General features: G+C 41.4%; 1 protein-coding gene across 2 annotated transcripts in view; it reads right to left on the reverse strand.

Annotated features, from left to right (window-relative positions):
* Positions 1–12,701, reverse strand: part of LOC139650017 (neurofilament medium polypeptide-like) — a 29,157-nt gene extending 16,456 nt beyond the window's left edge. For both annotated transcript variants that reach the window (XM_071526546.1, XM_071526548.1), the window contains exons 1-3: positions 12,646–12,701; positions 3,795–4,100; positions 3,094–3,150 (exon numbers count right to left, since the gene is read on the reverse strand). In XM_071526546.1, the coding sequence (XP_071382647.1) occupies positions 3,094–3,150; positions 3,795–4,098 (361 nt within the window). In that variant the 5' untranslated portion in view covers positions 4,099–4,100; positions 12,646–12,701. The remainder of the gene's footprint in view (positions 1–3,093; positions 3,151–3,794; positions 4,101–12,645) is intronic.
* Positions 12,702–14,648: the final 1,947 nt, after the last annotated feature.

Genomic DNA, 14,648 nt, shown 5'->3' on the forward strand with positions numbered 1-14,648 from the left:
AGTAATAATTTTTAATGAAATATTGCATGATGCAGTTTTATGGCTGGTAAAAAATATTTTTGGCTGGTAAATTTTCTCAGTTTACCTGCCATTGGGCCAAAAAGTAAATTTTGGACCCTGATCCTGATTTTTTCAGAGTGGGTGTCATTTTTAAGTCAAGTCAAGTTTATTTATATAGCCCTTTGTCACAAGCATGTCTCAGAGGACTTTACAGAGAGTGTGTCTAGCTAGGTCTAACTAAACACAATCAATTGTGAACAAAGTTATGTAAGACAAACATAGCAAACAAAAAAAACACACACAACTTGATGAAACAAAAGCGTGTATTAAAGTTTCAGCATCCGTCGTATTTAGCAGGGATCGAATTTTCAAGATATTGCGAAGGTGGAAAAATGCTATCTTAGTGATTTCCTTAATGTGAGCATCGAATGAGAGCTGAGTCGAAAGTAACGCCAAGGTTTTTAACTGTGGGACTCTGGGTAATTAAGCAGTCCCCAAAGCTAAGAGTGAGGTCTGCAACAAGAGGCAGTTGGGTTTTTGGGCCAACAACTAGCATCTCAGTTTTGTTGGCGTTTAGTCGCAAGAAGTTTTGTGACATCCAATTTGTTACAGCGATTAGGCATAGTTCTAGGTTTGTAAGTTGTGAACGGTCATCAGGTCTAATTGGTATGTAAATTTGAGTATCATCCGCGTAACAATTAAATTTAATACCGTAGCTGCGGAAAATGTCACCAAGAGGTAGCATGTAAAGGGAGAAAAGCAGAGGCCCCAGCACAGAGCCCTGCGGTACGCCAAAGTTAACTTAAGAGTATTCAGATATAGTATTTTTATGTGAGACACAATGTGTTCTATCAGATAGGTAGGAATTTAGCCAGGAAAGCGCAGAGTCGCGGATGCCAACGTAGCTCACTAGGCAGCTTAAGAGAATATTATGATTGACTGTATCGAATGCCGCACTCAAATCAAGTAGAAGAAGAGTCGGAATCTGAGGCGAGGAGTAGGTCGTTTACCACTTTTGCGAGAGCAGTCTCAGTGCTATGGAGAGACCTAAAGCCAGATTGAAAGGGTTCGAAAAGACTATTACACAAGAGGTAGTCGGTTAGTTGGGTAGAAACTATTCTTTCCAAGACTTTTGAGAGGAAGGGGAGATTGGAGATCGGTCTAAAGTTATTAAGAACATCAGGATCAAGGTTAGGTTTTTTCAGCAGAGGTTTAATTACGGCTGATTTGAAGGACGAGGGCACAACGCCAGAGGAGAGAGAGGTGTTAATGATGTTGGGTAGGGAAGGGCCTTATATTGGAAGAAGTTTCTTAACCAATTTAGCGGTAAGAGGGTCAGATAAGCTGGTTGTGGAGTTAGAGGAAAGTACTAATTTAGATAAGGTGTCTAAGGAAACAGTCTCAAATTGCGAGAGTACGGTGGTGGTCTCTAATGCACCTAATGCACAATTAGGAGAGGGATCAACGCCCTCGGTGGGTAAAGAATTGCTAATCTCATCTCTAATACAGTCAATTTTGTGATTGAAGAAATTAAGAAAATCATTTGCAGAAAATGGAGAGCTCGCTACTGGGGAGGGTTTGCGAGTAAGTTTTGATACCGTGTCAAATAGAAACTTCGGGTTATCTTTATTAGTGTTAATAAGATCTGAGAAGTAGGAGGCCCTAGCAGCGGAGAGCGTACGCTTGTAATTCATTAGGCTATCGCTCCAAGCTAGCCGAAAGACCTCAAGTTTGGATGAGCGCCATTTGCGTTCCAGCTTTCTACGCGCCTGTTTTTATGCACGGGTTTCGTCAGTAAACCAAGGCGATGGTTTCTTTAGACGGCAGGTTTTTATGAGTAGGGGCGCAACAGAGTCAAGCGAGTCAAGTAGAATAGAGTTAAAGTTATCCGTGAACTTGTCGAGGGAGCCGATTTGTTCCGGGAGAGAGGCAAGATTTTTAGGTAGGAGATCAGCGAGTTTTGTAGTTGCGGAGGTATCAGTACGGCGGATGCTGTAGGTATCAACTGGATTTGAGTGCCAACAGGGCAGATCAATTTGAAATTTAATGAGATAATGATCTGATAGTGCCGGTGGATACGGCGGAACTACTAAGTCTGAAACGTTAATACCACGAGCGAGGACCAGACCAAGGGTATTGCCGTTAGAATGGGTCTGTTCGTGAACCAACTGAGTAAAGCCAAAAGTATCAATTAGGGACGAAAAAGCTTTGCTAAGTGGATTAGTTTTACGATTTAGATGAATATTGAAATCACCGATAATTAGGATGTTATCCGTACGAATTACAAGGTCAGAGAGGAAATTGGAAAATTCTTCTAAAAAAGATGAATAGGGCCCAGGAGGGCAATAAAGGATGATTAGGTAGAAAGGCAGGATACCAGAGTGGTTAAGGCCCATGCTAACTGTAATTGAAGGGCGCATAGTGAGCATCTCACAAGATGAGAGTTTATTACTTAGATCTGGTGAAAGGTTCAGACTCGAATTGAAGATTAGGCCAACGCCCCCACCTTTCTTAGATGTCCGAGCGACATGCGAATTGGTAAAATTAGAGGGGGAAGCTTCATTTAATGGAAGAACATCATTTGCCAGGTTTCACATAATCCCATTATGTCAATACTATGTTCTTTAATTAGGTCATTGACCAGCAGGGCTTTGTTAGCGAGTGATCTGATATTAATGAATCCGAGTTGTATGCGCTTTATGTTATTAATACTATGATCTTTCTGTGTTGAGGTGTTTAGAGCAATGATTCTCAACCTTTTTCATATCAAGGACTCCTAATTTAGTCCACATTAGGGCGACGGACCCCCATTTGATGAGGTTTTGTCTCTCGGACCCAAATCTGAGAATATTTTTATTGTTAGATATGATTTTGTCCAGAATCCCAAGACTATCTGTATTGTAGGTAGAGAGATAACAGAGAAACTATGATCAAAATAGTCATTTTTCTACATTCTCTAATTGTATTAACTTTCTTTAAATGAAATAATGCTGAAGTTTAACAATTCATCAATTTGCTGGGGACCCCCTGGAACCCAGGACCCCTAGCGGTCCCCGGACCTCACATTGAGAACCCCTAGTTTAGAGAACCTACCGGCCGTCTCTGTCTCCTCGGTTTCAGACTCTGAATCGTCGTGTTTCCTCTTCTCTCCTGAACAAAATGAACAGGATCCTCATATTGAATAATGCCACTGTGAACATTTTAGCACACTAAAATGAATAAATGTAAAAAATGTTATTCAGTCAACCTTTTTCAGAAAATATGGTAAATGCATGTTGAGAAAAATTACAGATAACAAGTGACATTGAGAAATATTCCTTAATGCTCATATTTTCATGGCAGCATCATGAAATTGTGAATTTGTTTGCTTCACATAATTTTGTGACACATATCACTCGACATATGAGGAGTTTATTTCCAACAGGCTGTAGCCAACTGAATTATTGTTACCTCAACTTCAGAATTCAATGCCCCCAGTTACAGATTGCATCCAAAAAGCATAGTTTAGCACAGTCGGATAGTACTATCCTTTAAAAAGAAAGCTTTTAGATCCTGTTGATGTTTTAGATCGCTGAAACATTTCTGATATCAACTCCATTGTAGCCGCTGGAAATATCTGGAGGTGACGTCACCTCGTCTACGATTGGCCGGTACTAAATGGAGCCAGGAATGAAAAGTGCATCACCAGTAGTGTTAACTGAGTGTTTCTGGCTCTTTCCAATGTGACACCTCTGTAAAAAGCACTTTAAATAGATTTGATCAGCTATAATCAATTGTAGATTGTGTCAACTGACCCTTGTCTTTCTCTTTTTCCTGTTTGTTCCTCAGTTTGTCCACAAAGGGGCGCAGTGGCTTCTGGACCGCTTCGTCCCGTCTGGGAATCCGCTCCAGCACTTTCTCCATCATAGAGATGGACTCCTCTAAACCTAAGTACTCAATGATTTTTTGGGCCATCTCTTCTTTGGAGCTGTTCTTCTTCACACTCTCTGGCATTGTGGTCAGACAGCGCAGCATCTTCTCGTACTGTGGCTCGCTCAACTTCTTGATGATGGAGGTGAGCGCTCTCTTCCAGGCTGCCTCTGAAATCTTCTTTTCCATCTCTAAAACACAGAAAGACCAGAGAAGAGAGAAGTTTGAAGTGAGAAGCAGAAAGCTGAAGGGACGATGAAACTAAACTCAGGAAGCAACGACAAAACACATAAAATATAGCCACAAGCGGCAATGAAAGGGGTTCAGGTCTTTGCTAACTGGTAATATGCAAAAGAGTTGTTAGTGGCTCTGAGGAAAATGTGTAGCGCAAAGGTAGGATATGGATACCAAGTTCTGTGAAAATCACGGTGTAGGAGTTGTGGCCTTTCAAATTTTGATCATTAATTATAGCGGTTCAACAGCGTTATGAAACATGTTTAGCAAATTAAGTGATGAACGAACAAACATGTTTTGAGTTATAATCAAATTTGTGTTAGGCCAAGCCCATTTTGAGAATTTGTTGTGCCCTCCGCTTTCCATGAAATTTTGAGGGCAACTACTTCCCTTAATGCATCTACCAAGTTTTGTGGTAATTGGACCAAGAGGTGTGGAGTTATGGCTATTTTTGTGTTAGGCCACGCCCATTTTCAAGTTCATTGGTTAATAGTGGCCATACTGTTGTTACAAACTTGGCTTGGATTTGTAACAAGTGAGAGAGTCCACACACAATTTCAAAATTCTAGTTAATTTAACTAAGTAAAGCAAATGAGGCAAAAACCATGGAGAGTGAGGATTTGGAGAATCAGTAGTGTGATGCATGAGTGGATGCATGGAAAGTGGAGTGTAAGTGTTGTATAGTGTGGAAACCAAAGAGTCAACCTAAAGGTAAAGTGGTAACCATGAGGAGGTGGTCAAGGCTGCCCAGAATGAGAGTGAGGCCCAGGGAAGCAGGCCTTTTATACTCCTTAGCCACTCCCATTTCCCAGGTGCAACCAGTTTGCTCTGATGACCTCTGTCTACCTGGCTCTTGTAGAGAAGAAACAACACAGGCAAAGAGCCGGAGCGGTGTTGTTGCAGACTGGTGCTGATGGAATCGACCATCCAGTCAGTTTCTTTTCACGGAAGTTTAAACCTGCACTAAGCGATTTCAGACCTTATAACCAATCCTGAAGCTAATGTGTGCTTTGTGGAGATTTCCTTGAGACATAATGATATAAACCAATATCCAGCTGTGTTGCTGTTTTCAACTCTGACCAAAGAGCATCTTTTCTTTTTTTTTTAACTAGCTTGTCTCCTCCCTTGCTGTTTGAAAGCAGCTCTCATTCCTGAAATTTTTTTTCGCAATGGCGGAATCGATGAAGCGAGTGCAAAAATAAAATGGGTGCAAAAATGCATGCACTTGTTTGGTTTGAATAGACCTTTATCACAGCAGCCATTTTGACGAGTCATAGCAGGGTAAACACAGGTGTAACTAATAACATTAATGATGTTCCAGTGCAGGGCCTGCTGTTGTGCCTGCTGCTCACTGGAATGGCAACGCAACACCTGAGTGGAATAGAACCATCATTAATGTTATTAGTTACACCTGTGTTTACCTGCTGTGACACGTCAAAATGGCTGCTGTGAAAAAGGTCTATTTAGTGTCTGGTGAGAAGTCACCAATTGTCAAAAACGGATTGCACTTCAAAACAATAATAATAATAATAATAATAACAACAAAAAAAATAATTCTATGTATTATTTGAGATCTGAGCAACAATGCTGCAGTGCTGCTGATGCCCCTCTTGATGAAGGAAAACAGTAAACTGCTGTACTATATGAATGAGGTAAACAGATTTAATAATCTGTGAATGATATATCACTTTTTCTGGCTTGTCTGCTGCCTACATGGATGGTGAGACTGTCATCAGGCCACACCAAGTGGACAATCTTGTGAATCTGATGAACAGTCTAGGAGGTGTTGCGAAAAAAGTGTTTCTTAAAGAATTCAAAATGGCCAAAGTTATTGGCCAAAGCATGAAGTTACAATTACAATTTCCCATTTGGCAGACACTTTTATCCAAAGCGACGTAACCAAGCAAGGATCTAGTCAGGAGAGAACAACGAGAGTAAGAGCCATAAAGCTAAGTTCTGGTCCAACAGGACAGAGGAGCCAAGAGGCAGAGCATAGAGAAAAAAGTAAGCAAAAGCAAAAATGTTGCTTTTGCTTGGTTGGTTAAGTAAGCAACTCCACAGTGAGAGAAATCCTTGGAACAAAGTTAGGTTACACCAAAGACCTGTGAAAGAACCGCTGGCGCTGTTTCTTCATTATTTCCCATGGAGAAGTAGCGCTTTCAGCACTTAAAACAGGCACCTCCCCTCTTTTTAGCGCTGAGCGCCGTGAGTGTTGGACCTGTTGTCAAGTTGAAACTATTTCAACTTTGTCTGAAGCTTATCAATGTCACTTCAGAGTTCCACCAACCAATGAGGATGAAGCAGGGGCGGGACCAAGAGCCGGCATCCTGCCGTTTTAGCTAACGTTAGCTAGGCTAATCAACGACACCCGGAGAAGTCGTCTCAGCTCCTGCTCCAGCCTCACCTGGCGCTGCCAAAGCGCTCAGCAGCAGAGCTTCAAGTGCAGTCCTGCCTGCCATTGCGGCAGTTGCTGTACAAATCCTACACATGCTTTCTGTTTTGGTTGCTGAAGTTGAGAAGAGTGGTGGAAGGAAGACAAAGAAAGAAATCAGTGTACCATCGGAGAGAGGTTTGAGCGTCGGCTCAGAAGGAATCTTTATAAATCATATGAGTTGGCAGATTTTAGATTTCAGGCATTCAATATCTTAATGATTATGTAAATGCTGTATTTTGCACAAAGGATATATGCTGACCAGAAATCTACCTCACAGTTCTTAAATTGTACTACCTACTACCTACTACTATTTGTTTTTTGGCAGCCACTTAACAGTAGACCTCATTTTCTTTTCTGATTGAAAATAAAAAAACCCTCCATATAACATTGGTATCTTCAGCTTTCATTCAAAAGGTAATTTTTAAGCCTGACAAAAATGACTTTGTTTATATTATAAAAAAATGTTATATCGTGATAAAGACTTTTGTCATATCGCCCTAACTCATTCCACCACCGAGGAACCACAGAAGAAGAGTCTGGATAGAGACTTAGGGCCTTGCTGTGGTGGCAGCACCAGGCGCCGCTCCTTGGCAGAGCGTAGTGAGCGGGAGGGAGCGTAGACCTGAATGAGGGAGTTCAGGTCGGTCGGAGCCGTTTTGGTTGCCGCTTTGTAGGCGAGCATCAAGGACTTGAACTTGATGCGGGCGACTGGGAGCCAGTGGAGGGAGATGAATAGCGGAGTGACATGTGCTCTTTTGGGCTGGTTGAAGACCAGACGCGCCGTCGCGTTCTGGATCATCTGCAGAGGTTTGAGCTACATGCCGGGAGCCCTGCCAGTAAGGAGCTGCAGTAGTCAGGGTGTGATATTATAAGAGCCTGTACCAGGAGTTGTGCTGGATGTTCAGACAGGTAGGGTCTGGTCTTCCTGGGTACTGATCTGTTGTACAGAGGGACTGGCTGTGATGACAAGCAGCTCAAGTCTTTGACAGGTTAAGCTGAAGGTGACGTTCCTTCATCCATGCCGAGATATCGGCGAGGCGTGCCGATATCCGTGCCGAGACCATGGGGTCGTCTGGCGGGAACGATAGGAAAAGGTGGGTGTCGTCAGCATATGAATGGTATGAGAAGCCATGTGAGCGGATGACTGCACCAAGTGAGGTGGTGTATATTGAGGTGGATATTTATACCAAGTTTTGTGAAAATCACGGTGTAGGAGGGAGGCTAGCAAGGAGCAGAGTGTGTCTGTAGCCTCATTGACGTGGAGTGAGGAGAATTCATTATGAGGGGGCATGGTAGCCGAGACCTCACTGGAGAGCCGAGCCGGTGTGAGGGACCGGAGGTTTCGTCTGAAGGAGACCATTTGCGGCGGAACGTGAGGATGTTCCGGTAAGGAAACCGTGAATTGAATAAAGAAGTGGTCTGACAGATGTAAGGGGGTGGCGGGAGTTTCGAGTCACAATCAGATCGAGTGTATTGCCCATTTTGTGTGTGGGAGCGGTGGAGACCTGTTTGAGGTCAAATGAGGACAGAAGTGAAAGGAAGTCAGCCCCTTGGGGTTTGTCCAGATGGATATTCATGTCCCCCATGACAATCAGTGGGGTGCCATCTTCAGGAATGGCTGAGAGTAGCATGTCCAGTTCAACTAAGTTCCCCAGGAGCCCTGGTAGGGGATATATGACGACCACAAATAGTTTGACAGGAGCGGTAACCATGGTTGCATAGTATTCAAAGGATGAGTTATTGTTTAGAGGAGAAAGCTTAGTGAATTTCCAGTCTTTGGAAATGAGGCCACCTGTGCCACCTCCACGCCCAACGGAACGAGGTGTGTGGGTTGCTTGTTATAGCGCCACCATCTGGCCGAGTTGCCTTGCCTGAGTAGTGGGGGGTCCATAGGAGCCCACCTGCCAGGTATGGACACTTTTAGCGGAGAAAAAGAAAGAAGAAAGAAAGACAGAAGAATTCCAGCAAATACAACAGGGTTCCAGCACTATGTGCTTGGACCCCTAATAAAATGTGTCATGTCAGGTGTGCAGCCAGGTCAGGACAGACACACTGTGAGACCATATAGACAGTAGTCGATTTGAGAGGGGATGCGAGGGGATGCCATCCCCCTTGAAATAACAATTGTTAAAAACTATCCCCTTTGTAAAACTGCCATCCCCCATTTCATCCCTCTTCATGGCACTAAGATATCATTTAGCCTAATCAAGAAATGTGTAAGCCATTTATTATTGATATTTAATCATTTTAGAGAATATAGCGCATCTGGAGTTTTCAGCAAATCCGAGGGCGGGGGGCACACGCGCCTGTATTCAGGGATGGACTGGGACATCGGGACGCTCTAACTGTGGACCGGTCAGGAATATTTTTTGACTAGTCCCGTATCTTTTCACAGAGGAAAAAAGCATCAGAACGGCATTCCGAGAGTGAATTTGACGAAGGAACGCGCGTTCCAGTTCTGAAAAAATAAACAGAGCATTTAAACAACTGGTTCATTTTGTTTTAACACCATAGTTTTTGCCGGCTGGGCGGTGTTTGGACCTTTGGGCCAATCACAGTGCTTAAAAACTCCACTCCACCCAACCGGGAAGCTGGGCCACGTTAAACAAACACACAATCAAATGACAGGTACAGACCGTTCAATCTGAGCCGCGGAGCTGACAGGTTGTGTTGTGAAACTGTCGAGAAAGAATCATCTAGACATTCGGTCTTATTTTCAGCCCAATGTGACTGATAAAGCAACATGTTCAGGTGAATTTAACTAGTAAACAGACGGAAATGTTGTCATTTTCACATGAGCCATTGTAACTGAAATTACTATAGCCTAGTGTAACTACTGCTACCAAGCAGGGCCAGGAGAGTGAAGGAATGTGTAGTTATCTATTGTTGTTTGATTAACTGTAACTAAATATTAGCTTTAGCTAAATAATTTGCAGTGGTGCAGCCTATCATATATTATCTTTGAGTTAAACTGAATATAGTCATTTAAAAGTCTCCTATAGACAGCCATCAGTCCTGTAACTTCTGACTACATGCACTGATCTGTTTAACAGAGCCAAGGAGGCAGGAGTCACAGATTGGAGGAGACAGACCAGCAGAGTTCAGGTGACTCAATGTGTACAAATTAATAAAGCTAAAATAAGTGTATTCCTGGTTTAGCTAAAGATGTTGTTGATGCCATAAAAGTGATGCCCATCTCCTAACTGGCATCCTTGTGATAAGGAGCTATGTCAGAGCCATGTGGTTATCTGAAATGACCAACACGCCTCCAGCCAATCAGAATAAAGTATTCAGCCAGGCCATTGTATAATAAATATTATGGATGCTATTTTGTACGATCACCTTTTAAAGTTAATGTCCATTCTATCAGTATCATAACAACAAGAGATTGAGGGAGTCAGGGTCAGGGAGACAGCAGGGACACACCAACCAAACCCCAAATCCAGACCGGACTGCACTTTTTTTTTTTCTTTTTTTTTAATGTTTGCAGCTGTTGGTTCTCAGTGTGATGGAAACCTTCCATTAAATTATAATATATATATATAAAAGAATTCCATTCAAACATACAGAGGTAGGCTACGTGTGTGTCTTCTGAGTGTAGAATTATCTTTGTGCTGTTACAATATAAACAGAATGGTAAACAGCTGGTCCCCCACCCTCCATGCTGTCTTTGCCACTATCAAATTGTTTGTCCCCATAAGACCCCACCATCCCCCCTGAAATTTTTGTACAAATCGACTACTGCATATAAAGATACCAGAGGACTAATATAAGGACACTATAACGATACAGTAAGCTGACTTTATTATTGAGCTCAGACTGTGAGTCCCAGGAAATTAAGTTACCAAACAACTTGATGCAAAATAGAGATTAAATAGAGATTTGCATTTTGGACTACAAAGGTTACACAGATGAAACATTACACAGATCACCTTTCATTGCTACTGCACAGGATATACAGTATGTCAAAACACACAGTACAGTACTGTAACAACCAGTGTTGGGAATAACGCGTAACGCGGTTTTCTCTACTTGCTTGTCTGATCCAGAGAGTCACAAAGTAACGCGTTAAAAAAAGTAGTGTAATTACAGTAACGCGTTACAAAGTAACGCGTTAATCGTTACTGGATTATCCGGTTTGTGATCATCCGACTTTACGGTGGCGCACGTGAATCAAAAGACGACCAACCTCCCTGAGACTTTATTTCTCAAAAGAGACTAGAGACAAATCTGGAGACTTTTTCTGACCATGGGAAGCAAAGTTAATGTGTTGAATCCCAAAGCATTTGGCAGTAAATTGGTTTGGCTGATGCCGGTTTTCTCTACTTGCCTGTCTGATCCAGAGAGTTTGATGATCACAGCTTCCCACAGCAGGGGATGTAGGATAGGGTGCACTTGTAATTGTTACCGGCGCATGCCTAAACTAGCCCGGGTAGGCGGAGTCAGCACTATATACTACTATACTATATATACGTATATATAACGTGATACTCCGCAGTACGGAAGAGGATTAGGGCCACATGTGAAAAATGTATTTGAGTTCTGACTTTAAAGTCAGAATTCTGAGATTAAAGTCAGAATTCTGAGAAAAAAGTCAGAATTCTGACTTTCTGACTCTGTTTTGTCAGGTGAAAAAAAAAAAAAAAAAAAAAGTTTTGTCAGGTGAAAAAAAAAAAAAAAAGTTTTTTTTTTTTTTTTTTCTTTTTTTTTTTCCAACTGACAAAACTTTTTTTTTTTTTTTTTCACCTGACAACTTTTTTTGGTGGCCCTAATCCTCTTCCGTACCGCAGCGTGCATAACAAGTGCAGCATTATATATTGATATGCAAATTATCGTATGACATCATCTGGCGACTTCTAGCGACTTTCTCAGAAGCCAATAGCTACTTTCCTTGGAAAAGATATAGCTATAAGAGAATTGAAGCAGACATTTAAAAGTAACGTTTATTATGCAGTAATTGGTAAAGTAATTAAATTACTTTTTGAGAGAAGTAACTAGTAACTGTAACTAATTACTTATTTTCAGTAACTTGCCCAACACTGGTAACAACACACTAACATTTAGGCCCAATGGTGAACTGTGCACTGTCTAATTTAGCCTGTGTTCTGTATGGCCGCTGCACAGTGTAATACAGGCTCTGCAGCTTTTAGAGTTAATGTTTAATGTTTAATGTTTAATTTAAAATGTGATAAATATGGAACTATACAGGCTGTGTGCTGCCAACAAGAAGCTTCAGGACAAAGTAATGGGAGCACTTCTATACATTCATGTAAAATAAGATATTGCGCTTACTGCTGTAATGCGCATGCGCAAGTACTTGGTAGCAGCAAGTACTTGGTAACAGCTTCAACTACAATGGGTTATATACTATTTATATAGTAAAATATTGAAAATAAATAGTAACGCGCTCCGTTAGCCTACTGGTTGAGACGCAGACCTCATAACGTCTGTGGTTTGAATCCAGCTGTGGACTTTTGTTGCATGTCTCCCCCCATCTCTCTCTCTCCCTTTATTTTTCCTGTCTTTGAACGTTGAACGCTCACATTTAGACCATATTTGACAATTTAAAAAAAATGAAATATGGTCTAAATGTGAACGTTCAATCAACGTCTTCAGATAGTCGGTGAAAAAACTTTCACTTTTGACCCGGTTTAGAACATCTTTCCACCGGTGACCACAGTCATGTTTTAAACGTCTTTTCATCGGAAAAACGCTCACTGGGTGTCTCCCAGGGTCTCAAACCAACACGGAAACAGTGAAGAGCGGATTACCTTCTGTGAAATGCAACTCTACAAGCAACATCACCGTGTCCGCCAAGATATCTCAGAATTAGTATATCATTACGTCAGAGTTATGATATCTTTTCTCAGAATTAGAGATCATTATGTCGGAATTATGATTTTTTTGTTCTTTCCATATACACTTCCGTAGGTAGGATATTAGTCTACAGATATTTTTTCCCCCATCAGACATAATGTCATTCTAACAAACTATTTATAAAAGACAAAAATATAACAATAAGGTAGAGTCACATTTATATCATTTGGATAAATAAAACCGGGACTTACTGTAGGCGCTGTGCTTTCAGGCGCGAAGATCCTCGGATTTGGTTTCGCCGTCTGATTCACTTTCACTTTCCAAACATCATCAGTCACCTGACCGGGAGAAACCCTGTTGACTCTGCTTGGCCAGGTCTGTCTTATAAAAAGATATTAAATCTCACCCTGAGGTGTTATATAGATTCTATTTGAAAAAAAGGAATCAGCCCAAAGCTTTAAGCCATTGCCATTTTTAGTATCTTTTAATATTTTTCCCTGAGCCTGTTCTCTTATATCTTTGGATGTTCACTTCTGTTATTGATGCTTCTTTTTTGTGTTGTATGATGTTTTACTCATAATAGGACACATTAGTAAATGAGTAGAGTATGTCAAGAGGACAGATCATATCAGCAGTGTTTCTATGATTTATTGTCTTTACCTGCTTAGTGAATTTAATTCTTGTTTGGAATTTTTGTTCCTGGGAAAGAAGGTTACCCAAGGGTCCACTTGGGCTGTGGAGACCTGGTTCTGCTACACACTCCTCTGTCCCAGCCAATGAGCTGCCACCTGTCAGTTTACACTCAATCAAAACTCAGTCACAACACCAGAGACATATAACAGAATAATTAGCAGCTATATCATCTTTTCATTATCTTTTCCTCAGTCTGGTTCAGAGTTTTAGTTTCCCATGATGCTCTAAGTGTTTCAGAGGCTTTTCATCCTGAGGAGAAGAAAACTGAGGAAACACTGAATACTTGGATGAGGAATGAACTGTCTGTCACTCCACCAGTCTGATCTGGATGAAACTTGGAGTGACGATGCATCTTGGTGCTGACCGGCCTGGAGACGTGTCATTTGTTTCGTTTTTCCCCTTTTATTCTACATCGGAGCCGTTGTATTGGATTTTGATTATATTAGTGATTTATTACATTTGTGGGAAGCTATTACAATTTTGAAAGCTGAAGATTTTCACCTTCCTGCAAACGTAACAAATCCCTGCAAACGTAATACTACCGTTTGTGGTAGGCAACTGCTATTACGTTTGTGGGAAACTTATTACATTAGTGGGATTATTACATTAAAAGCTGCAGATTTGTATTACTTTTGTGGTTTATTACGTTTGTGGGATGTTGTTAGGTTTGCGGGTCTAACACGGGTCCCTGAGCCAGAGCCTGATACATGATGATGCTGTCAACTTTACATTTACTGTCCTGCAGTCGAAGGGCTTCGTCATTTATATGAACACAAAGCCCCAAACTTCCCTCTGTAATAACCTAAACATTAGTTTAGACGGTGTCACCATGGCTCTGTCACTGTGAGTGTTCTGTAGCAGTGATTCTCAACCTTTTTCATATCAAGGACCCATAATTTAGTCCACATTAGGCCACGGACCCCCATTTGTTGAGATTTTGTCTCTCGGACCCAAATCTGAGAATATTTTTATTGTTTATTTTATTTTGTCCAGAATCCCATGACTGTCTGTATTGTAGGTAGAGAAAATCTGCTCTTGCCTACCTTGTGTTTTTCGCTATGCTTGTTCTATATAATTTTTTTCACCATTGATTGTGTTTAGTTAGACCTAACTAGACACACTCTCTGTAAAGTCCTCTGAGACATGCTGTGATAAAAGACTATATAAAATAAATAAATAAACTTGACTTGACAGAGAAACTATGATCAAAACAGTCATATTTCTACATTCTCTAATTGTGTAATGATGAAAATAATGCTGAAGTTTAACAATTAATCGGTTTACCGGGCACCCCCTGGAACCCCCTCAAGGACCCCCGGTGGTCCCCGGACCCCACGTTGAGAACCACTGTTCTGTAGCGCTTTAGCAGTAAAGCGCTGCATCATGGTCCAAAGGCCTCGTGATGTAAAGTCGGTTTATGAAAACCCCAAAATGTGGTTTTCCTCTCCTCTGTCAGTAGATTTTGGGGCAATGCAGTCAGAGGCATTTTGCACTTTAAAATCTGTTTTTTAGTTCTAGTATCATATGTGTTTGCATCTTGTAATTCATTTGTAATTGTTTA

The sequence above is a fragment of the Centroberyx affinis genome, unplaced genomic scaffold, assembly GCF_046629955.1.
Source record: "Centroberyx affinis isolate AG114_WGS23_722 - 3 ecotype Tasmania unplaced genomic scaffold, CSIRO-AGI_Caff_v1 ptg001426l_1, whole genome shotgun sequence".
NCBI classification, from domain to species: domain Eukaryota; kingdom Metazoa; phylum Chordata; class Actinopteri; order Beryciformes; family Berycidae; genus Centroberyx; species Centroberyx affinis.